The sequence below is a fragment of the Tachypleus tridentatus genome, chromosome 2 (assembly GCF_004210375.1).
Source record: "Tachypleus tridentatus isolate NWPU-2018 chromosome 2, ASM421037v1, whole genome shotgun sequence".
Classification (NCBI taxonomy): domain Eukaryota; kingdom Metazoa; phylum Arthropoda; class Merostomata; order Xiphosura; family Limulidae; genus Tachypleus; species Tachypleus tridentatus.
The window spans coordinates 63,651,939-63,677,978 of NC_134826.1; the positions used below are offsets into that span (position 1 = coordinate 63,651,939).

Below are 26,040 nucleotides of genomic sequence, written 5' to 3' on the forward strand. Positions count from 1 at the left end.
TTACTACGTGGCCTTTTACGTATATCTTCGCATGTGAAAACGTCAATGACATTTCACAGTAAACAATATTTTAAAAATTTTGATTAGCGTAACGTTCAGGGAAAACAAGTAAGCTATTGGTACATTTCGGTTTTTATTTTTTCATCTAAGCCAAACTAAAACTATTAAAATCACAAACTATATTAAAGTCAGCCATTATCATTTATGTATTTATCAAGCTTCTTTTAAACTCACTCAAATTTATTTTCTTTAAAATATTTGAAGTTAACATATTCCACAAGGCAACCACCCTGTTAGAAAAATTAAATTGTCTTCAGATAAGATAGCTTCTACCTTGACTAAATCTATATTTGTATCCCCTAGTTCTATAATTATCGATGTTAGGTACGAAAAATTTGATTCATCAACATTATCAGTTCCTTTTACAATCTTAAACATTTCATTCAGATCCCCTTTACCTCCAAACTTAACCTCTTGTTGGGCCCGATATGGCTGGTTGAATAATGCACGTTACTCGTAATCAGAAAGTTGCTCATTCAAATCCCCATCACACAAAACATTTTCGCCCTTTCAGCAGTGGCGTCTTTATAATATGACCTTCAATCCCACTATTCTTTGAGAAAAGAGTAACCCCAGAGTTGGCGGTCGGTGGTGATGACTAGCTAGCTGCCTTCCCTCTAGTCTTACACTGTTAAATTCGGGACGGCTAGCGTAGATGGCCCTCGTGTAGCTTTGTGCGAAATTCAAAACAAACTATCCTCTACTCACATGACAACCCCTCCATTCGAAGTCCCATTTTATTAACACTCTTCTGAACCATTTTCAACAATTCAATGTCTTTCCTTAGGTAATGATCCTAAGACTGAACACAATACTTCAAATGTAACCTAATCATTAATCTTTATAATAAAATTATTTACACTTGTATTCAATATTTCTATATATACAACCTAAAATCATGTTTATCCCATCACATTGCTTAGAAAAGACTGATAAACCATTGCACTAAGACCTTTTTTTTTTTTCATGACACTGTTAACGTTATTTCCATCCAAATTATACTAATAATTAAAGTATTAAAATCCACATAGAACATCGTGCATTTATCATAATTAAAACCCACCTTCCATTTATTTGTACAACTCACTAAATGATCTAAATCCTTTTGTAAAGCAGCAACATTCTCTTCACAGCCAGCAACACCAAAGACGTTAACATGATTATAAATTCAAATAATTTATTGGCCATTTCTTCATTTATTTTACTGGTTTAAATCAAAAAGAGCAGTGATCCTAACACTGACCCCTGAGGTACCCCACTTTTGATATTAATCTAGTTTGAGTAAACACCATTTATAACAACCCTCTGTTTTCATCCATCAAGCCACTGTTCTATAAATTAGCTGTACTCTACCCACCACAAGTACCGAAACCCAGTTTCCAGTGTTTTTAGTCCGCAGACATTCCACTGTTCCTCTAGGGGGCCCAACTAAGCTTTGTTTCTTTGTTTTTTATAAATTTCGCGAAAAGCTACACGAGGGCTATCTTATTTGCACTGTTATTCTTATCACAGCAATACAAAAAAAAAGGTCTTTGGATTGACCATTTACGACAGTGCTCTTGTGTTATGTAATCTGTAATTGATACATATCGTATCATTTGGAAGGAAATCAAATCACGAGGAAAGTGACGAAATTAAACGTTTTACTGCACTCTAACTTGAGAAACTGTTACTAGAGATAAGTCAATCATCTATTTAAGGCAGTTACAATCGACAATTTAGGGATTAAATTGATTTACAGCGTTAATACTGTAACACTGGCCACCGGGCAACCTGATTGTAACACAGTCTAGAGATAAGCGAAAAGTTCGAACTGGAAATAAACGTGTTTGTTAATAATGGAAAACCTTCCTATTATTGATATGCAAGAAATCGGTAAGTGAACAATTTGTTTCTAAATATCCTGTAATAGTAACAAATTTGTCACGTTACATTCACAATAAATTATATTATTAGTTACTGGTCCAGGAGAGATTTTTGTAAGAAGTGCGTATAACACTATTTCAATTATTCATTCTCTCTTGTTCGCCATTGCTAAGTGTTTATGACTTCCTTTGTCGATAATCAACAAACAAAACCTTAATCGGAATTTTGTGTTTTATTATAGCAAAGCTACATCAGGCTAAATGCTGAGTCCTACTAGGGGAATCGAACTTCTAATTTTAGCGTTGTAACTCCGTAGACTTACTGCTGTACTAGCGGGAGACCCTTAGTCGGTATAAAACATGGTAACGATTAATATTTTATTAAACATTAATTGAAACTCAGTGTATTGTATGGCCTTTAAAGAGAACAATTTTTCCCATCATTTTAATTTAACAAATCAATGTTTATACTTTCAGGTGTGCAGATACAAGGAGAACCAAGTAATGATGCATTTCAAAGAGTTGCATCAGAAGTTCATCGCGCTTTGTTTCAATATGGTTTTTTATACATTAAAAACCACGGGATTCCTGAAAATCTGGTACGTTGTAAAATAGTATTTTTCTCATCGTATAATACTTTTTATGCAATCGGATAAACTTTAAAATAGTGTTTATTGTTATTATTAACAAAGTTTCGATATTGTTAATGATGTGAAAAAATTATTTGATTAATTTAGTCAGTGAATATAAGATAACAAATTATTAGACGTTATGTCCGTCCTTTGCATTAATTGCTTCGTCTGAAGAGTCAATTTTCCATTTTTCATTAACAAATCGGGGCAAACGATTGTAGATGTAGAAGAAGTGTCAACCTACATGATAAAGATTTTTTCAGGAATAAGCGAATGAACTTGTGGAGGACTACCTTCGAATAATGAATTTCTTAACTAATTTGAAACAAATGGAGTATTCGCAGCTGATCTTCGCCCCATACCTTCAGCTAGTTTCTATCGTTTTGATGTTTGGTTAGCTCTTTGTGGTTCCTTTATTTTTTGTTTTGGTTGGAACACACGTCCTAAGGGCATTGTATCCTTATTATATTAATAGCTCTTCAATCATGGTAATCTTCGTTGTAGCTGTAACAGTTTCCTCCTTTTAGTATCATCTAGAAATACTCTTTTTCCATATGTATTTGATTCTAATGATCATGTAACATATACTTTCAAGAAACACCTGCTTTTTTGTGTTACTAATTGCTCGCTTAATTCTTTAAATTCTTCTAGACTGTCACTATGAGAAGTTCGTGTTTTAGTACTACAGGAATTCAGGTGATGCATTTAGCAGCAGACGTACTTTGGTGTTAGCCCTAGAATTTACCAATTCCTTATTTCCAATGGTTTATATAGGTTGATGGTCACATAATAAAGGCGAACATGCTCAGAAACATGATTTGAACTTGGACTCGTCAGATTACAAGTCAAGTGCCCTAACCATCGAGGAATACAAAGTTTCAATCGACCTAGGAATATCACTTAATAACGACCTTACGACTGAAAAAGCAAGCGTGTTGGGGGACGGGAATCGAATTCATAATCCTCAGGTTATGAGCTTAGATTCCTAGCGACCAAGCAATGCCATATTTCAATCAAACAAGTAAATTAACACATTGAAAATATAACTCAGGACAATGATAAACTATAGCTTACAATTCAAAGAATAAGTATTACAGCGTCGTTTTCGTTTTTTGTTTTAATGTCCCAGCGCCAGATATTTACGGTCACCTTAATTCGAGAAAAATAATTAAAATACAAACATTTTATATTAAATGCGGACACTTTTTGTACCTTACAGAAAGAACGTACAATTCATCCACTCCACGATTACTGATTGCGCATAATACAATTATCATAACTACCGTACGTCTGCAAAAACTATGGAACCAAAGGCTTCAATACAGTAGAATAAATAAAAATAACTTATCTGCGCTGTTTTTCCAAACTGGCGTGTGCTGTAACCTTCACCTCCTATTCGTGACGTTGGTATAATTTTATGCAGTAAAGCTAGAAAATAAAGATGGCTTAGATTTCGAGTATTTTAATCACTTTAAGTACACAATGAGACAGGACGAACTTTTAAAAACTTTTTTATTTCTTACAGTACTAATACATTATATCTCTTTGTTTAGTATTTTAATAGATATTTTCCGAGTGGTTGTGAAATAAAACATAAAAATATTTATTCTCAATAATTAAAGGTGAGATATCATTTACCATGTAATTGTTACAAGTGTTAATGGACATAAGAAGCTTTCTCATTTTAAGTGTGTGTGTGTGTGTTTTGATTAATTGTATTTGTCATAACACATTAGTATAAAGCTTACTAAAGGTTTTAAAACAAAATTCGATATTCTTTTTTTTTATACAGGTTTTAGAAAATTGTATGTAAAAACATTTCAACACTATTGTATCCGTAATATTCTGTATTTAACGACATACGTAATGTGGCCGAAATACTTTACACTTTTCCTTTTATTGGAAAATCCTAAAAATACCAAATGCAAATATAATACAGTTAAAACGTAAGAAACCTGTGTAATAACGACTTATAACAAAGATAATAATTTGTAATTATGCTTTATCAGCTTAAACCAGAACAATAGTAAGAATATTTTGGTTTGAACTATATATTGTTTGTAGGTATCGAGGTTGCGTAATTATCTAAATAATCTCTAATCAATGTTTTCATGCTCTAATATAACAGTCTCTGATGCACCGATCATGTACACTAGAATAGAAGATGAAATAAATGGTTACTTTAATGTTGTATTTTAATACTTACGAAAGATTTAGACAACTTTGACTGGCATTTGAGGTGTTTAGTTTGATGTATCTGTCACAACTGACCCTAATGTAAAGTATGTACTCAAATGGCTCGTTGCGTTGTATCGATTTGTATACGTTTTATTATATTTTTAAGTTTGTGTGTATGAAAGTTAAAAACTGTCCATTTTTTATATTGTGTGTTTAACACAAAACTATTATTGGCTGATTTGTATTTTCAAAGATATCCGATATACATAAGAAATCCAAGGATTTTCTCAAGTTGCCAAAAGAAGTTAAACAGAAGTACAGCCGAAATTACCCTGTTATAGACGGTTATGTTAATGGAGAGAATGAACAGTAAGTTCACTAAATAATGACAAGATACGTCTACATTTGTGTTGGGAAATAGTTTCATAGGCTTGATTATTACAAGAAATTAAGATGCGAACTATGAGTTAAACCACAATTAAAAAAATATAAAGGTGTAAAAAGAGGTGAAATTCTTCTGGTACTTGATATTGGTTCGTTTTAGAGTTCGAGGTAGAATACAATATAATGTCCCTACGGTTGTAAAGAAGAACATATCTGGTGTCTGGGTTCGATCCCGCGACACGTAGATCGCAAGTCGAGCGCCCTGATCATGCTGTTATAGTTTGGAAATTGGGATTTTATTGCACGAGTCGGCTGAAGACCATTTGTGCTGATATATTTTCACATTTATAAAACCAACGACTCAAGATTAACCGAATATTATTAACCTCCTTCTTCTCCCAAGGAATCAACGATAAGTCTGAAAGCTTATAACACTAAAAATCGAATTTTCATACCTAAGATAAACACAACTCGAACTGACTATTGTGTTGATAGCTCTGTGCTCAACAATAAACAAACTAGCACAACATCAGCTTAAAGTATTTAATTTGACGATACTTAAATCTCCGATGCAAAAGAAAATTTGTTTTTAAATTAAGCCCAAAGCTATACAATGGGTCATTTGTTCTCTGCCTACCACGGGTATTTAAATCTGGTTTTTAGCGGTGTAAATTCGCAGGCAAACGGCTGTGCCATTGTGATGAGAGGCGCAAAAGAAACCAACAACAAGAGATAATAGTGTATAGTCTCGAAATTCTGAGTCTTCAACATGCATTAGTATCACACTACAACCTCTATACGTCTGATTCGGTCCTATGAAATAATTCTCTTCTCATTTTTGTAGAAATAAATTGGTCCTTTCCCCATAACTGCCATGAGTGCCATTAATCACAGTCTGTTCCAACAGTTAACTTTTAATCGTCATATTTTTATTTTTGTAAGCGTGAAACAAAATATTACATTTTCTCTATTAACTCTATTACAAAATAAAACATCAAAATATTTACTAAAAGGTTCTTCGTAGTTACAACGCTAAAATTTGGAGTTCAATTCAGTGCGGTAAACAAACTGCAGAAGGGACTAAAACAAGAAGAACAGCCTGATAGACAATATGTATCGTATTCTGTGCGCGAGATAAGAAGTACAGATTTATTTTATATTAATACCATAACGAAACTGTTGTAAGTTGGGCATGAGGTTTTTATATAGCAAAGGGTTCATCTTCAGATCCCCAGTCTTTACGAATCAGTTTCATATAAATAAAAAGATATTTAGCATGTGGGTTGTAGGCTTTAACCCTTTCTATTTCAGCACCTGTTTACCTCGTTATACCATTTTCTTCTTAATTTTTATTATTATTATATCATAATCCTAATGTTTGTGTGTATGTATGTTTTAAATTTCGCGCACAGCTACTCGAGGGCTATCTGCGTTAGCCGTCCCTAATTTAGCAGTGTAAGACCAGAGGGAAGGCCGCTAGTCATCACCAAACACCTCCAACTCTTGGGCTACTCTTTTATCAACGAGTAGTGCGATTGACCGTCACATTATAACGCCCCCACGGCTGAAAGGGCGAGCATGTTTGGTGCAAACGGGATTTGAACCCACGACCCATGGATTAAGAGTCGAACGCCTTAACGCGCTTGGCCATGGTGGACCTGTTTGTATGTAAACAATTATACATACAAGAGATTTGGTGTTTAATGAATCTAAATGATATAAACATAAATCATCTGTACGCCACTAACTTTATTGGTAAACATAGATCATCTGCACGCCACTTTACATTTGTCTCCAGAGGTTTATCTCGTAATAGCAATGGAAGGTTGGAATATGGACAGAAAATTTCTGACACTAAAAACTAACTGATCTACACAAGTTTATCAGGAAATCCGAAGACTTAAAACGCTAAAAACAGAGATTCGTTACTCGTACTGATGTCGTTACAGCAGAGATAATCAATTGTGAAGCTTTGTACTTAATAACAAACAGTTTCGATATATAGATTTTCCAAAAGAAAGACGTGTAAAGTTTCAGATTATTTCTTGTTTTTGAAATATTCCCTCGATCTTAATCCATAGACTATTTCTTGCCTTTCTTTAAATTTTCTTTTATCAATAATATTCCAACAAAAGTCTGGTATGATTAATTTTCTGATATCTAGAGGAATATTATCAGATTTCTTGCTTTTACAATCCAAATTTCTTGCTAATATTACAACTCCACTTAGATACAGATAATTTCCAGTACTCCAAGTGAAAATCATTTTCAGATCTTTAAGTATATTTATTTCCATTCCTATAGCCACTTTTCAGCTTAATTCAGAGTTAATCCATAACTTTTCTTGTGTGAATTTTTCAAAACATAGAAAACTCTAGTAGAAAAGTGTAATTTTTGTACACCTTAGCCTTGATCCGGATGCCGACCATGAAATCAAAGATGCTATTGCAGTGACAAATGAAAACTCTTGTTTTCCACCTGAAGAACTCGCACCGGGATTGAGACAGACATGTCTGGAATGTATTTCAGCGATTCTGACTTTATCTAACCGTTTCCTAAAGATTCTGGCAATAGCCTTAGGTGAGTTATGTACATTTTAAAAGCATTCTTCTCAGATTTGGATTTATGGATCCAATTTGTCATCGTACTCTATTAAAACTTGTCCACATTCTTGTTTCTTCTTTTTTATCTTCAGTTATTATAATTTTGTGCAACAAAATATTTTAAAAGATTAAAATAAAATAATTCAGTACATTTTATTATTAATAGTTCACTATTTGACCATTTCTTACACATTAAATACAGACGTAGATGAAGAATTTTTCTTGAAGCGTCACACATACCAAGAAGATAAAAATGGATCGTTTCGAATGTTGTATTATCCTCCTGTGGGAGATATCAAAGATCCTAATGTTGCTCGTTTTGGAGAACATACAGATTTTGGAACCCTATCGTTCGTCTTCCAAGACGATTCTGGGGGAATGGAGGTGAGGATACTGTGAAAAATTATTCAAAAAGTCATTTTTGTTATGATTTTATAGATTTTGTTTCTTTTATATTGAAGTTCATTAATCATATAAAAACAAAACAGTTTTACTTAATATTCCATTCTTAATTCGAAATGCAGGTGAGGTTAAGGCTGCTCTATAAGAAATGGTCCACACTCATCGAAAATTCATAGAGTTAAACTTTTCAAAGGGTATCATAAGAACACAGCTGAAAATATCCAAACTATGAAAATTAATATTCCTTAGAATCAGATGGTCAAGAGTAAACAGAAATAATTAATCTTTTTTTAAGGCTTAGTGTTAATTATTTTTCCTTGCTCATCCACCAAACGCTGTCACTGTGAGATATCTCTGGCACAAAAGTGGGAGGAGACACTAAACCTGACAGTAATGGCCACTTATAACAAACACACATACTTCTGCTCTACTGTGCCACTCAGAGACCAGCTTATGGGCTTTAAACGCTGAAATTCAAAGTTATAGTTATCCGTTGGTTGAATATTTAAGTTTTTTTCAAGAATTAGTTTACCAATACTGTCGTGGTACAAATGTCCTTGACGTTTAAAACTTTTACTATCTTCTAGCTGAAAACTAAGTCAGGAGAATGGATCCAGGCCACTCCAATAAAAGGCACTGTTATTCTTTTTGTAAATGATTTGCTGTCCATCTGGAGTAATGGACTATATCCAGCAATAGTGAGTAGATAATGTTCGATAATCTTTTTCAGTAAAATATCAAACACGAAAAAATGGGCAACCTCTGATTGAGGCATGTTTTTATTACATGTTTACTTCGTTGTTCGACTTTTAAATGTCATTTGGAAATTCTCATCCATATTTTATTACTTTTGTTATTTAAGAATTTGTTTTTACAATAAAACATATTTTCAGCTAACATGCTAACGATGGATTACAGTCAACGTTTTACACTACATTTTGAATAAAACCAATATATCAATAACCTGTAAACAACTTGATCAATATGAATTGAAAGAGCACGTTCTCTATACAAATCAGTTACTGTTAGACATATTTGTCCTAATGTGTTTGTTTGTTTTTTTAATTTCGCGCATAGCTACGAGAGGACTATCTGCGCTAGTCGTCCCTAATTTTACAGTGTAAGACCAGAGGAAAGGCAGCTAGTCATCACTATCCACCGCCAACTCTTCTACTATTCTTTTTCCAATGAAGAGTGGGATTGACTGACACATTATAACGCTCCCACGGCTGAATGAGGAACATGTTTGATGTGACAACGATCCACAGATTAAGAATCGCGCGCATTAACTACCTGGCCATACAGGGCCTATTCTAATGTGATTTTTGATTAGTTTTAGCTTACTAAAGCTCCTTGTACAATCTGCTCTGCTAACTGGAAAAGTTTTGTTATCATTAAAACTTTGTAAAGTTCAGCAAAAAGCCATAATTAGAGGTTTTGAACCTCCTCGACTGTTCCAAATGTGACACCTGAATACTCATTCATTCTCTTAGTTGGCCTCATTTACATTTGTTTGTCTTCAATAATTGGTCTGCAATGAGCTGTAGGAGGTTAAATAGTCAATATCGATGAATTATTTCTTCAGATTTGGGGTCAGTTACCGAAAGGGAGTGAAATTTGGATATTTTCCATGCTAAATCGTTTGTTTCGTTCTCCAGTAAAACTATCAAAGGCTGCAATTAACGTGGCTTATTTCACATCGAATGGCGTCTCTCTTACCAAGTTTGGTTAGAACTACAAACTGGAGCTCTGTAACTGACGCCGACTGCCACAATTCATGTAGTATGTGCGTGTGCTTTCTCATAGCAAAGTCCCATCAAGCTACCTTCTTTGCCCACTGAGGGAAACTGAATACATTATTCTACAATTGTAAATTGAAAGATTTACTGCTGTCCCACTTCGGGATTTCTGGTAGCGATGTTACTAGAGCATTGAAAATAATGAGCTGTTTTTTACTCATATCTATTGGTTTGCAACTCTGCGAGAAGATTTCCAATGAGATCTGCTGCTTTTAAATAATCTAACCTGGAACTCTTCAATATATCTGACACTTCTTTTACTTCACGTAAGCATACAGTACACGAATGTCAAGTAGTGACAAACATTGAGGTACGATTTGTCTTATTTTCTGTTCCACCACAGGATACTTCTCGCTCACGATGGCGGCGCTATGATGTCCTTGACCAGCCAGATCTTTGAGATCAACTCCTTGTCTTTTAACCTCTCAATATATAGGGTAAACGATTCTGTATCAAATTCATCGTCGACTTCTAATCAGCTTCTATCTGAACTTTGAAATCATTAAAATCCCGAAGCACCAAATACGAGTAAAGCACATGTTGGTTGTGCACGTCAGCAAACTAAAGTAGTCTTGAAGCTCCTTCACTGTCTTCCTCAAGCTCATATTTTCAAGGTACGTTGTGGTGCACACACTAAGCTGACGGTAATGTTGTTTGATGAAGTGAAGCAGTAATTTGGATAAAAATGATTCACCTTGTACTTGGTTCCCATTTTAAGATACATTTAACCAACTTTTTATGTTGCGTAAATCCATCTTACCTCTGATGACTGTTCTCCTCTTTGCTGTACCAAAACTTACATTTTCTTCTGTTTCACTTTCACAGTTTCATCGACTGCTTATTCCAAATGATGAGGCCGAAAGACAACGTGAAAGAAGTTCCTTTGTCTATTTTCTTGTTCCTGACAAGAATGTCACAGTGGAACCACTCCATAGCACGATTCCAACGATTCCATTAAATTCTTCAAAATATATTACTGAAAAGTACCTTGCTACATTCAAATAACGAACTCTTGCTTCCAACTTAGATTTATTTGGTAACGACTAGACATTCGGTCTTCTTTTTAAAAAATGGCATAACGTAATCAGATATTTACTTTACCTAATTTCTTGATTTTGTACTTCCAGTGTTTACGTATCTAAATATACACGGTTATTTAGGCAAGTTTGTTTGTTTAGAATTAAGCACAAATTTATACAATGGAATATCAATGCTCTGCCCACTAGAGGTATCGAAACCTGGTTTCTCGCGGTGAATCAGCAGATATACCGCTGTGTCATTGATTTTGGCGTTGTCTGAACAGCCTCCCGAAGTTTCGCTTATATAAAATGCAAACATAAAGTATGACTACACTGTGGGAAGGGTTAAATTACCCGATGAGGTATAGCTCACATACAGGACAGACCCACCATCCATCAGAATTAACCTCTATTCATAACTTCACCACGTTATTGCGATTAACTTACTCTTAACTTGGAAAGCGGGAACTCCACATTCATACCTTAATAGTGATACTTTTTAGCATCTAAGATGGCCTTATACTGTTTACGAGGATTATTCACCATCACTGAGATGCAATCAACAGTAATGTATTCCTAAGTCTAACTGCAGACTGTAAATAAGAGCTTTAAGCCAAGAAAGATAAAAAATTGTCTTCTCACATTTGTTCTTTTTATTCTAATATTTGCCTGAAACGAAGAACCAAAGGTTCATTTCCCACACATAGTTTAAGAAAAGTATCCCCACTTTAGAAAAATCGAAACTCGGGTTAAAATGTAATGATAAACAACATACAAGAGAGTGAAGGAACTTAGCATTATCTGTTTCTTTAACTCTAATGTGATACGGAACTGCAATGTGCATTACATTACTTGTGTGATCTAAACTGTCCGAAACTCTCAATGATACATAACGTACATTAAATAAAAAGTGTATAGGTTTAAAAATGTAACCCCCTCATTAGCTGGTTTGATCTTCCGTTCCAGATACTACTCTCACTAATACAGTGAAGTATAACCAACCCAGCACACGTTGCAAGTACCCTACTTTCATTTATTTTATGTGACGCTTATCATAGTTGAAAATATTGTCTAATTAGGTGTATTAAAATAGCATCACAAATAACAGAGATGCTATTGTGTTTAGTCACGCTTCCTTTTAAATATCAGTACCAAAGTTCTTCAATCTTCATAAATATGTAGTTAAAGACCTACAAAACTATATAACTAGAAAATATTTTTGGGCGTCGTGGTTAGTTTGATTACGGCACTTAAACTCATAATTATACAGAACTTATAAATACATCGTCTTATTGAACTAACTGCTGAACTTCTTATAGCACTTGGACTAACTTTAATTCTTCTATTGGTAGTTTTAGATTTCATATTACAATTTTGTGTGAGACTTACAAAATTACTTACAACAGGTATATTTTAAGCACAAAGCAATATCTACGCTTTGTCCACTGGGGAGAGCAACATAAAGTACTTTAAACAGAAAAGTGTTTTAAGAAACCTAATAAGATGTAATAATAAAATCCCTTATGAATAGTAGAAAATTCAAATGATTTGGTGCATTATTGCTTTTTGGTGTATTTACTAAGTAGGAAATAAATAAAACAAAATTGGAAATATATTCCTTCAAACTGCTTAATTGAATAGGGCCTAAACTGAAATATAATAAACAAGTTTAAGTGAATTTTTTTCATTTTCATCATTTACCTTATCTCAGTTAAAATTTCTTTATTCTACTATGATTTTTATTTAATAAATATGCATTTAATTTTTCAAAACACTGGAAACATTAAGTTTATACATACAAGATTTTAATGAAAATTTCAAAAGAATTATCCTTTTACAAATCCAAACCTCTGTCAATATTAAATACTGCATGACAGAGAACAAAACTTGGTTAACGTTTAACCCACTGTGTGGTAACTGTAAACTTCATCACATATGATAAAACAAAATGCTGATGCCAAAAGTAGGGATTTCAGTTCCCCCACCAATCGGTCGCAAATCCACAAATTCCTCCAGTGGTTCCTTGATTAAATGTGCTGACAATCTGATTGGGCCTACAGCAAAGAGTAACGATCAGATTGGGTCCATAGAAAGGAGATGGAAAGCCATTAGTCACCAACTTTCGTGCTCCTCCTCCTTGTGGATTGTGAGTGTTAAATTGTCTGAAATCTCGACAACCAAAGCCACTAGGCCCATATCTGACAAAACAAAGTAATCCTTACTAACTCACGAGCACTGTACGAAACAATTCTCATACGATTTTTTTATTTAAAAAAAAAAGTACTATTATCGGGAATTTAATCCACGATAACAGATTTTAAACATTTTAAAATTATGACTTATTCTACCGTTTCTTACAATGAGAAGTTAAGTTCATAGTTGAATTATTTTAAAACTAATATATATAAACAAAATCGTAATGATTGGAACCATATTTTCAGATTAAATCTCCTCACTGAAAATAAATAGATGTTTAAAACAAAAATGTTACAAAGTGACAAAATAACAAATCCTAAAAACTTTCTGGGTTAAATATTGTTGAAATAAGAAAAATCAATTTCTATCGACTTTGCATACTTGAAATCTGAAATTTGTTCTGCAGTTCCAGTGGGAATAAGATAAAAGACTTGCAGTTCCCTTTATAAAAGGTCACATTGATTTTCATAAACAGTTCAAAATATGAACTCTTTACTCATTGCTTCAAATATCTGATTGTTTATTCCAACATTCTTCCTGTATTTGTCACATGTAAAACAATTTTCACATTTGTTCAGTAATTCCAAGCATATCTTTAAAATAGTAACATTTTTTCTTAGATGATGAAATCTTCTAAAAGCTTCAGACAACTGAATTAACACATTCATTACCTCTGAATGCACATGTGCATCAGCAAACACATTTAGGCAAATGCACTAGAAGCCACTTCTGGTACGAAAGCTCTGGTGTGGGAGTCTTTCCCCATACCAATTTTATTTGTTTGTAAATTTCATATAGTTTGTGTTTGACTTGTATAAAATGGATAAAAACAGTGCTCCTTCAAAATTTGTGACAAAAAAGAATTCAGAGCCCTACAGAAACTTGAATATGATAAGATAAAAAATAGATTAAACATCTGCTTCATGGAACGTATTTCAGTTGAATAAGCATGTATGCTCAAATCACCAATCAAGAGTTATTTTTCATTAATGAAATGCACCTAAACAGAAAGATAAATAATGGTGCCTATTATAAGCATGAAATTTGATAAGAATGTACATGTATACAGATAGACTAAAATTGTTACCTGTGGTAACGTTTCTATACTTTTTTGAAGTGCTCATACCACACAAGTTTATATGGTATTTATTCCAAAATGTAGAGGTCAAACAAATCCATTGAACTGTACCTGCAAGCACCACCTCCATATTTATGGGAATTTGACGCTTGTTGTTCAGTCTGATGCATAGCAATTATGAACAAATATCTATCAAGTTCCTCAGGTAGTGAGTAGGTAAAATGATAATATCACAGCAAAACTTTCGGGTTAACATTATTGGGTATACCTGAAATAACAAACAGCACAAAATATTAAAATGGATATACAAAAATATGAATTCAGAATTTTGAATGACTTTCAAAAGGCTGAAAACCTTTCAACACTTCAACGTTCACTGTCAGGAGTTAAGTTGAGAAACATAACAAAGTCTACCTTTTTAACTATCATGTGATTTGCATGTAGGTTCACTATTTTGGTATAAACTTTAGATAAGGCCCAGCCACATTCTTACATAGATAATTCTTGAAACCTACATCTCTATTTAATAATTCTTTTTTTTTTCCTTAATACTCCATTATTTCTAAAGTTTTATTTATTTATTTGCTTTACCCAAAATTACTGTTTTCCCATAATACCTCATGTTTATTTTGTTGTGTTTTTTTACATGTTCTGCTATGGTTAAATCTTCAATCTATTTATTACAGATCTTTTATGTTCTATTAAAGAATATTATGGGTTATATTTTGTCTAAATGATATAAACACTTCCATATTTACATCTAATTTTATAATTACCAAATTTTCCATTATTTTATACAGAAGGTGAGATATTTGCTATTTCTTAAATTCATTAAATAAACTAGTAGTCAAGCCTGGAAAGTTTGTCAAAATTAAACATTTTTATTTTATTTTAAAGTAATACTTTGATCCCTTATTACAGCAACAGTGAATTTCTTAATTGCTCTGTCCACAATACTAGGGTAAAATCCCTTTTCATCTACTACATATTTCATTAGTAACAACTCATTTTAAGTCCTCGTGTTTTTGTACATAACTTCAAAATTCTGTGAACATAAATACAAAATTTAGTCCCATTTAATACATCTATATAAAAGCCACACATAAATAGAGATCCCATTGTTAATCCTTAATTTTATTTTTAAAAATTATTGTTTTCTTCAAAAAATGAATTCATCACACTCAACATTGTTAGATTAATTATACATATCTAGTTTCACAACTGTTGAAGTTTTAGTTTGTAACAGTAATTTTAAAACATCTGCATTTAATAGTAGAACTTGGCAAATCACAATGCTAAAAACCTTCCAAAAATACATAAAATAAACAGTTTTAGTCAAAAAACACCAAGTATAGGTACATTATATCAACTGGTAAAGCAGACAGCTCAAAAGTATTCATGTTTGAAAATAAAAATAAACATACAACTAAAAATAATTTAGATTTTGTAGAATAAATGAAGAATCAAAATGAACAAGAAAAACTCGGTGATATTTTCTGAAGTTGGAACAATAGATATCATGAATAACAAAGTAAAAATCCACTTTTTCAGGTTAAATTTTCTAAACAAAATTCAGGTTTACCAATGGGACCCTTCATTTCACCTTTGTTATGTGACATATATGGATGTATTCGAAACAACAGCCACAAATGGCAAATATGGTTTGTTTGGAATTTCACACGAGATATTTGTAAGAAGAAGCTGTAATACTGATGAAACCAATGAGTATTAGAGCCAATAATACCTTTAAAACTTTGGAAATAATAAAGTGAAAGAAAGATCTCAAATTATTAAATAGAGATGAATGTCCAAGCAAATACCTCCTGTAAGAATGTAGCAGAACTTCCTCTAAGAATTATATAGAAACCATAAACCTAAACAAAAGTCACACAACCTTTTTAAAAGGTACAAATCACTTCTGGTGATGACACTGAGTTATCAAAACATGTAGTTAACTTTTTAAAAGCCATAGATCAGCCTGAATTTAAAATGTTTTTCACTGTGTGTCCTTTTAATGTTGAATGTTATTCATTATTTTAAAATTATGCACAAGGGCCAAGAAACAATACTTGGGTCTACCTAATGAATAAGTACAAAATGCATCTTTCTTAAATCTTTAATAATTAGATCAGCACATAAAGAAATAAAGTACAGAAGGTAAATGTAAAGCTATTGAACACAAGCTGCAGGTCAATACCATTTTAATGATATTGTATATCAAACCACCAAATGGAAATACTGAGATAACTATACTGGAAACATGCTAGTTTCTGTATGATAGAACAACACAAGTTAGAGACTTCCAAAACCTCAACAAAAATAATGTTATCGCTGCACATTATACTGAAAACACTTAGAAACCATAAATGGAAAACATTTTATGTAATGTTATGATCTTATCCAACAGACTAATTTAACTGAACCACAACATCAAATGAGTCATTTCAATCACTAAAACCTTAAAGTAAGAAATATACACATTAGCCTTTAATTAAGGATGTTGATTGAGTTTGGTAAAGTTAACAAGTATCTTCTATTTTTATTGTGTCTCCATCTATATATCATAGCAAATGTCACATACCAGGAATATGCTTTTAACAGCTTAGGTGTTGATTTACATGGATTGTTTATATACAATTGTTAATATCAATTGTTGGAAGAATTTAACTTTGAGAATGCTTGATTTCACTAAGTACTTTTGAGACACAAGGAACTGTGTTCTAGTTTGCTTTCAACTTTATTAATGAACTTGTATCTTACAAATTAAGCTACAAAATAAACTATTGAAAGAAAAAAGATAAACCCAGAGTTTAGAGATAACTATTTCTGTTTAAGGTGTTTTAATCTTCTTTTCCTTAGAAATCTATTAATATATTTAATCACAGTTTTTTTTATATCTTTTAACTTTAAAACAATGGAAAAATGACAAACCTAAATTCCCAACTATTCTGGTACAACCTATATGATGAATGTGTCTTCAACATCTGTAGATAGGTCATAATAAAACACATGTTTCACATTTAGTATATCCAAGCCTGTAGAAGCAACCTATAAAATTATTTTATTCATTTTCGGTCAAATCAAAAATAATTACTCAAGTGTTTTGATATCATTAATGTTTCACTTCTATCCAAGAACAGGTTTTAAACTAAAGCTGGCATCTATTCTATGCTTGAACCAAAACCCATCATGTTCGGTTTATGCACTACAAAAATTATGCACATTATAATTTCTGTTCTAGGTGTTTAATTGTTTGTTTGTTTTTTTGTTTTTTTCAAGTTCCTTAGAAGTGGTAAACTACAGGGAATGAAACTGGTCAACACCATCTACCAATAACTCTTGGGATATTCTAATTGAATAGTGGGAATGGCAATTGGAATATATCACCTACTCACACAGATAAAAAGAAGAGCCCATTTGATAATGGTATTTAAACCCATGACCAACAGACTAAGTCAACCACCCCTACCATAAGGCCATGCAAGGTTTATCAGTATAAGAAACAAGAGTGAATATACCCAAAGTGCCAAAATTATACTAAAGAAATTATAAGGAATCAACAATTTCCACATACTTTAAAACTAAACTACATAAAATTTATTTCAACCACTTAATTTAAGATGTAGCCATTGGCTTACAACATTAAAGTCATTTTTAACATGAGAAAATATCATAATGGGAAAAAAACACAAATGAAAGTTAAATATTTTAAAATATAACACTTTGATAATTCACAAATCTCATAGAATATTTCCAGGAAAATAAAAAAAAATTAAGGGAAAAACATTAAGAAGCAGAATGTGGCAGATGGTGTGCAATGTTAGGCATAACTAGTTATACTCTGTTTGAAAGAAGTCATTAACCGGATAAACAACTTATTATTTTTCCACACTTCTTTTAAATTTTGTAAATACAATTTGGTCATTAGAAAGACTAAAACATGCCCTCTTTCTATTTTACTGCTTAGCTTTCTGACCATGCACTCACTCAAATACAATTCATGACAACAAATTAAGCTTTATGGTTTCCACACTAACTTTTTACATTTTGTGTATCTTCATGAAATTTCAGATGCTTTAAGCAACCGTTAATTGATTGCTCTGGGTGTAAAGTAATTTTCATGTTAAAATTAAATATACTTTTTCAGTTGAAAATCTACAAATTTTATTTGATTAATATCTCTGACACCTCCTAAATAATTCTAAATGTCATTTTTCATTAAAACTTCAGTTTGTTACTTTCTCTTCTTTATATAAGGTTGGTCAATTTGACTAACCTTGTAATCACCAAAACAAAATTCAAAATAAATCTCAATTACTTTTTTCCTTTCTTAAACAACTTCAAATTATAACATTAACTACACATGTTTATCCTAAACATCTCCAACCTCGTAACAGTAGACACCTCTTTTATAATTATATTTTGTTTTATTGAACTTTAAACCCATGTCTTAACTAATATTTGTGTCATATAAGTTGAAAATCACTTTGCTAGTGAACACCTCATATTACTCTAACTATGCAACAAGAGCTGTTAAAAATCTAGCTGAGCTCACTGATGTATTTCCCATGGGAATAAAGTTTGAACTAGAAGCAAAATAGACAACCCTTTACAGAAACCAATAAAGCAGAATATATCATTTAATGAATTATGATCTTGGCTTTCTACTATTTATATGTAAATAACATTAAACATTAAACAGAACTACTTGCAACTTCTGAAAAAAGAATGTGATATGTGGATATGGGAAGAGAGGGCCTGACTTTCCATTTTAAGATTCTGTAACCAAATTAAATTGAAGACTATATTATGATGAGTAATTTAAATACTTTTTGAAAAAGTAATAAATATATTAGAGATTGGGAGTTATCTACAATCAAATGTTACAATTTTCACACCAGGGGAACTGAGGATTTAGTTTTAATATTACAAAATTCAGAACCTAAAACTTTTAAATGTTAAATTTTGAATATAACTCATAAAACCTCATGACGTGCACAGTCAAAAATAGTTGTCCACTGTCAAAAGTGTAAACATATTATCATGCCAATAGCAACCACAAACAACATAAATTTTAAAACTGAGGTACCAATTTTTTATTCTTTTTTTTCCCACAAATTTTGTTTTTGTGTGATAATGCTCATTAACAAAAGTTAATTTAATGTAAAGGATTAAGTAATCACATTAGAAAAACTTAACTGAATATTTCTTGGACAGAGCCTATTTTCTTCCATGAATTTTACATTACTTTTACCATATTAAATTCTGATACTTACAGCCGTGGCTGCAAGAATAGGCCTACAACCTGATCAAAAAGACCACAAAGCATCCTATCTTTCCCACTGTGACTTGTTACCATGTATACTTGCTATTGTGTAGGCTTCTTCTGTGAGAAAGTGCACTCTAAATTTCTAAGTCAATACCAAAAGAATATTTAATAGAACATTTTGAAACCAATATTTTTTCTTATTATGTTATTTGCTAAAAGATAATCAAGCTCAGTGATAAATTTATCTATAGTATTATATGAGGTTTCAAGTGTTAATAACATCACTGCTTGATATTTAGTACAAAAATTGTGAGATCAGAGTTCTTTAATACACTGACTGCTTTTAATGGCTAAAGATCTATTCCATTAACAGCTTCAATAAAGTTTATACAATTGTGTAAATATAAAATGATAATTTTAATTATTAAATTTTATAAAATTTCAAATTCACTAACAAAGCAGAGAACATCAGTCATCTCTGGTTAACAAAGTTATCAAAAAGATAACCCAAAAAAGTTGAAACATTGTACTCTGCTTTATTAGTAAAAATGTTAATACCCAGACCAAACATCCTGAAATACATTTTTACTTCAAGTGAGTTTCTCATCATCATGAAAAACCATATGAATGCTTCTTTACAAAAGTGAAAACTGTCACTGCTTATGTGTTATAATTATGAGGTTGATTTTGAGAAAATATTCTCATAACTTTTTATGAAAATGTTGAAGAAAGTTAAACAGCAGTAAATCTCATATATATACTTCGTTCAAATGCTAAGCTTGAAACTGAGATCCAAGAGCAATGTCAATAATATAACAACACTAAACACACACACTTCAATAATATCAATGAGCATTGAAATTACCCAAGATAAGTCCATCTTACAAATAAATTTTATTTCACAATAAGAAACAATGTAGAATTATCACGAAAATCAAGTTTACAGTCATCTATCTACTGAACTTGAAAATACATATGATTTTAAGGCAATTTGCAACAAAAGATAAGTTCCAGCTAACTAAGATAACATAAATATGTTTTAAGTAATAATCTAAGTGGCATCTAAATATAAGCAGTGAAGGATATTTTTTGCTTTCAGTGAAGAAAGCTCAAATTTCTAACTAAAAAGCTTTTATTTATTCAAGAATAAATTAGAGGGAAATATATTTAATTTTCTGTAATATATTAAACATATTTTTGTTGTTTTTAAAGTCATTTTTAAACAAGTTTGATGTTACAGAGTTGAGATTACTTCAGATTTTTTAACATATATCAACATCTTTTCAACAGAGCTAACACATACTTTCATGTATTTATGCATTTATAGATAAAAAAAAAAAGTATGAAAATGCAACCACAGAAGTAAAGATGTTGTGATATCTAGTCAAATGTTCATCTTGTGTGTATTTTTGTTATTGTTTTAAAATACCAGAGAAGCTTTTTTTTTTGTAAGTACAGTTGTAACTGTTTAAGGTATTCTTGAAAGTGAGGAGAACAAGTGATATAAAGGTAACCAAAAAACAAAACATCTATACATCATAAGAGCAGTTTCATAACATGAACACAATCTAAAATTAACTCTTTCAGTATTGGCTTGTAACTATTTCGTTATGACATAATGTATTATACAAACATTTGAATTACAGTCTACAGTTTGATCCCAAACTGAAGGAGATAAAATCATAAATTCAGCTAAATTCTGAATGCAAGTCAATAAATACAATTACACGGCCTTTGACCTGTAACTCAACTTGAAAGAGTTAACATTAAACCTCATACAAACATCTTAACTCTGCAATCTTGCTGTACCTATTTATTTACAGAGGTGGGGTGAAAATTACCACCAGGTTTATCATGACTTTTCATGAAACACAAAATGCACTGATCTGTTTTCCTCGTCTAAACATACATTTACCTACACAGTCTGTAAAACCTTTTTCTTCTCCGATTCTTGAACTAAGTCTATTACAAAATTGTGAAATTAAACATAACGTATTTTTCTTTGTTCAAAAACAACTACTTATTTAATTCTATGATAACTGCTTTATTTCTTCTGCTCTTTTTTTTTTTTTGCTAAATGTGATCCATAAGCTTAACACTTAATTATATTGTTTCTACTTTCATCAGCTATTTTTGTTTTCTGATTAATTACAGCTGACAGCAGTCCTAGTTAAGAGCTTGTAAAGGGAATAAGCTTAACATTCATCCAGCTTGGTTGTGATTGGCTTCAAGGAACATTTAAAAATCTCAAACAATCTTTCCTTCTCAGAAATGTCTTACAAATTAAGATATTTTAATGTTAATGAGCAAAAATATTATTCACTGTCCAACTTGTTTATTCAGGTAGTAGTCACTCCATATTAACTCCACTAATTATGTTTTTCCCAAATAATTCGTTTTGAAGTGAAAAAAATTATAATTATTTAATATGTTTACTCTTTTAGTAGATGTATTTAGGTTTATATAAATTGTTTAACCTTCTTTTGGTTAAATTTCAAGCATCTGATACACTGTCCTTATTTTAAAAATAAGAACCAGTCAAAACATTAAAAATCCCTTCAGACAATGCATTTAGTTAAGAATGCAACAATTAAATTAATAAGGGAGAACCAAAAATTTAAAAATTTGATTGGAAAAAGTAAATAAAAGTTTAAGACATTAAAAAATACACCAACTACAAATATGATACTAGCACATAATAAAAGTGTAAATTTCAAGTTTTATCTATGAAACTAAATTCCTACACAAAGTACTAAAATACCAATTCTGCAATATTGTAAATTTTAAAAAGTTGTTTGAAAAAGACAGAACCATATTTTATAAATATATTTTTATGACTGATTTGCAAGTTACCTGAATGTCGAAGTCGCCAGAAAAGGGTTGATAGTTGGAATTAAACTTTAATTACTGTCACACTGTAGGTATAATTCTTAACAGTCAACTACTTAGGATTGAATTTTTGACCAATTGAAACAAATGTAACAAAAAATTTAATATTCACTGTGGTCAAGAAAAAAACTTAAGTTCCATGACACAATGTAAGCTATGATGCTATTTGAACAGAGGACTATTAATATAGAAGCTTGTGATTTTCAATGATAACTTTAAAACTTAAGATCCACAATTAAATACTTATGCTCCTCTTTTCTCAACGGGACATATATATTCAAGTAATTTCTCATAATTACCACTCTTAATTCTAATACTTACTTCACAAGTTCCAAGCTAATTTTTCCCCATTCCATCATATTTATTTGTCTTTATGGTGTAGCCACCAATAAGTGGCAACCTCTGTCTAAGTTCTTCATTTGCTGAATGGGTTCAGCTCCTCCATAGACAACACAGGGTCTTAAGTGAGAGCGATAAGCAAACTTAGATGATTCGTCATAAATCTGACAAACCAGTTCTCTTGTTGGAGAAAGAACAAGCACTAGTGTACACTGAGTAACAGAAGTATCAAGCTTTTGTGGCTGTAAAATTAATCAAAATAAATAATCAGTATTCTTGTATAAATTATATTTCCTCTTTACTGATAGTGTGGGAGAATATTCTCCAAAGAGCACATCTCTCAAAACTCATTCAATACCTTTTTGGGAAAAGACAAGACTAGGTTTCACATTTGGTAAAATCTCCATAAATATTTCTACATGTATTGTAAATGTCAAAAAAGTGGTAAAAATTTGTTTCTGTGACACTTTGTTTCATATTATCACATATACTCCCAGCAAAGTTGTGTTGCCATTGTGTCAGGATTACCACCTATTTTTTTCTATTAACTATAAAATCATATCTTAGTTTTCAAACTTTCAGTGCCATCACTTTCAATTTCATTTTTTTTACTTATAAATAGTCAGAAAATTGTACGCTAAACAAGACAAACTGTGAACAAAACTTTTGTACATAACATTTTCACAGCAGAACTTACTTATAAGTATGGCCTTTTATAAACAAATTATGATTTACATAACACTTAATTTAACCCTTTTGTTACATAATTAGATTTCATGGTCAGTCTCCAGTCAACATCATTTCTCCATCACAGTAACATTGTAAAGTAACTGCATATTTTACTGTAATACATATTAATAAAATATTATGTAATAAGCATTATGGTATACAAGACACTGTCTTATATCTTGATGTTATGGCATCAATAACCTATCTCTGTTACTGTAAACACCCAAAGAAAGTATGACAATCAGCTGATATTTCTGTGCATGATCTACCAGTTAGGGACAGAGCTGAGGGATTGTTTATACTTGCATTTCCCTCTCATGCTTCCAGATGTTGGCACACCCCTAGTGTCTGGCACTTAATTCAAGATCATGAATGGTCGTTGTTTCCTGCTGTAGAGAGAAAAGTTTTTGAGAGCCTTAGAGAAAAGTCAATCACTGCTGTTAACAATTGATATTCCGTTGACTATAGTCGCTTTATGCAATGCAGGGTTAATTAATTGATGTACAACTTTTCTAATTTTCTTTCTCTTTTAAAGCAAGAAAGCTTACATTAATTTTACTTCAAATTAGTTCATATGCACATTCAATAAGCTCACAAGATTGTCAATTTATACCAGCAGGTCTTATTCCGAAAGTAAAAACAACCAGATACAAGCATATGCAACTCCCTTCCAGACACACCACATAATTTGACCAGTAAGCTAGAGTATTTAGAATTTGGATTAACTCTTTCACTACAGGCTCAGTCAATCTGACCTAAACCTTGACCCCTTTGAATACGTAAAATGTTAGAAGAGATTTAACACTAACTAAATGATATAATCGTTAATTCACACAAATTTTATCCTGATATGCATTTACTTAATTAACCATTGTGAGAGTATATTGAAAACTGAGCTCTTTCTAATGACTATATACAAACACTCGTGTTAACTAACAACATATATATTGTTGGTCTCAAGGTAAAGTATATAAGGTGGGCACTGGGCATAGCAACCATTAAATGTACAGACACAGTCTCTTTCCACTGGACCCGACTCAACCAAATTTATTCGTTACACTTTACGTAATAGGAGCTTTAATACTTTAAGTGTATCTTAACAAAACTTTGTAGACTTTCAGTAAACATTACTAAGTTTTGCACACGAAAATTCAGATTTTTCAATGAAGTATTTTTTATTCATATTTGTTTGTGAAATTTTCGGTTCTTTTCTAACTACTACATGAGTAACTTTATTCATATTGAGATCAAAAATACTTTTATTTATCTCAAAAAATTTCATTTCACTCGTATAACCTCTAGAACTTCTTAAATGAATATAACTTTTTTCAGTAAAACTTTGTATTTTTTGTTATGTTTATAACTTGATTCTTCAGCTTGCAGGAAACTCAAATACAATGAAAAAAAAATCTTTAAAATCAGAAATAAAATAAGCAGCTGTGTCCTTTTTTCTTTATTATTAATCAAGAAGTTCCAAAGTACGTACCCTCAGAGTTTCAACTGTTAAACATATCCCATAAATTTTCTGTGTACTTTCAACATCCAAGGTTAAACCCACTATAAATAAAGCTCAAATCATTGACCGTCTCAGCCTGTCTTTGCGCAGAATGCTGTAATCAGTTCGAAACCTAGAGCAATGGTGCACAAACGTTTTGAGTCAGGGGCCACATACAGACTTCTCGTAATAGTTGGGGGCCACAAAAAAGTGAAAATTAAAATCGTCCCATAGTTGTTTCACACAAGATGGACATTACATTTAAGAACACACAAGTAACGATTACATCAAAGAGTTTGCACATTATTCTAAGAAATGTTATGATACGTAAACTGTCACAAAGTCAGTGGGATAGATGGAGCTGTATGTCATCTACGAGCTTGATGTTTGACGTTGAAAGATGCAAGACTGCTTCCAGATAATCATCAGTCATCTGATTGCGAGTGTTGTTTTTGTTCAGTTTCATATGCGAGAAAGCCTGTTCGCAGCAGTATGTGCTGCCAAACGTGTTGGTGTGGACAAGTGTGTTCTCTTTCAGCTTAGCAAATGTATCAGACAACGTTTTGTAGAGGTCAAGCAAAATGATTTATCGGTAAATAGCACGCAGTTCATCAGATGTTAAGTTTGAGCTGATATTCTGCTGACAAGTCATCCACTAACACACTAAACAGATTAGCAAAAAGTTTCATCAACAATCTGCATTGGACAAAGTCATAAAACTGTGAGTTGAAGAATTGAATCAAGGTATCTAGCTTCCCAACATAAACTTGTGTGTCAATGTCTTGATTCTTCTGTAGCTGTGTCTGAAAAGTGGGAAAGTGCACGAAGTTGCCTGATGCTGCTTGCTGCCAGAACATCTGCAACTTTGTCCTGAAAGCTGAGACGTGATTTGCAAGCTGATTTTTGCCTTGCAACTTCAAATTCAGATCATTCAAGTGTTGTGTCATGTCGACCTGTAAGGTCAAATCAGCTTGCCATGCAGGATCAGTCATGGAAATCACTTCTGTGTCTTTGTTCTTTCTTTTGAGAAATTCTATCACCTCATCAATCAAACCCCAAAATCTTCTGAGCATCTTCCCTCGACTCAGCCAGCGTACTTTAGT

At 31.9% G+C, this 26,040-nt stretch overlaps 2 protein-coding genes and 1 long non-coding RNA gene across 6 annotated transcripts; 1 reads left to right on the top strand and 2 right to left on the bottom strand.

The window, feature by feature from the left end:
* The first annotated feature begins 1,715 nt into the window (after nt 1-1,715).
* LOC143243984 (putative iron/ascorbate oxidoreductase DDB_G0283291) lies at nt 1,716-12,557 on the top strand. The gene is made up of 7 exons (XM_076487893.1): nt 1,716-1,935; nt 2,403-2,524; nt 4,989-5,104; nt 7,527-7,699; nt 7,925-8,106; nt 8,712-8,822; nt 10,749-12,557. Exons 1-7 carry the CDS (start codon nt 1,899-1,901, stop codon nt 10,926-10,928), a joined length of 921 nt encoding a protein of 306 aa, XP_076344008.1. The 5' UTR covers nt 1,716-1,898; the 3' UTR covers nt 10,929-12,557.
* Nucleotides 12,558-12,566: 9 nt separating this feature from the next.
* LOC143243985 (uncharacterized) lies at nt 12,567-14,432 on the bottom strand. The gene is made up of 2 exons (XR_013024829.1): nt 14,328-14,432; nt 12,567-13,140 (listed from the first exon to the last, which is right to left on the bottom strand). It is a non-coding gene; the product is annotated as an uncharacterized LOC143243985 (long non-coding RNA).
* A 2-nt stretch (nt 14,433-14,434) lies between these two features.
* Nucleotides 14,435-25,365, bottom strand: LOC143243986 (ATP-dependent RNA helicase DDX3Y-like). 4 transcript variants are annotated; one of them, XR_013024832.1, is made up of 4 exons: nt 24,929-25,365; nt 23,745-23,828; nt 22,696-22,955; nt 14,435-14,484 (listed from the first exon to the last, which is right to left on the bottom strand). XR_013024832.1 is itself a non-coding variant. In XM_076487894.1 (3 exons), the coding sequence occupies exons 2-3, from the start codon at nt 23,748-23,750 to the stop codon at nt 22,746-22,748; spliced, it is 216 nt and encodes a 71-aa protein (XP_076344009.1). In that variant the 5' UTR covers nt 23,751-23,831; nt 24,929-25,365; the 3' UTR covers nt 22,251-22,745. The 4 variants fall into 4 exon arrangements, 1 of the variants encoding a protein (XP_076344009.1); XR_013024830.1 differs by having other exon boundaries at nt 23,745-23,831; XR_013024831.1 differs by lacking the exon at nt 24,929-25,365 and having other exon boundaries at nt 23,745-24,520.
* Between the last annotated feature and the right edge of the window lie 675 nt (nt 25,366-26,040).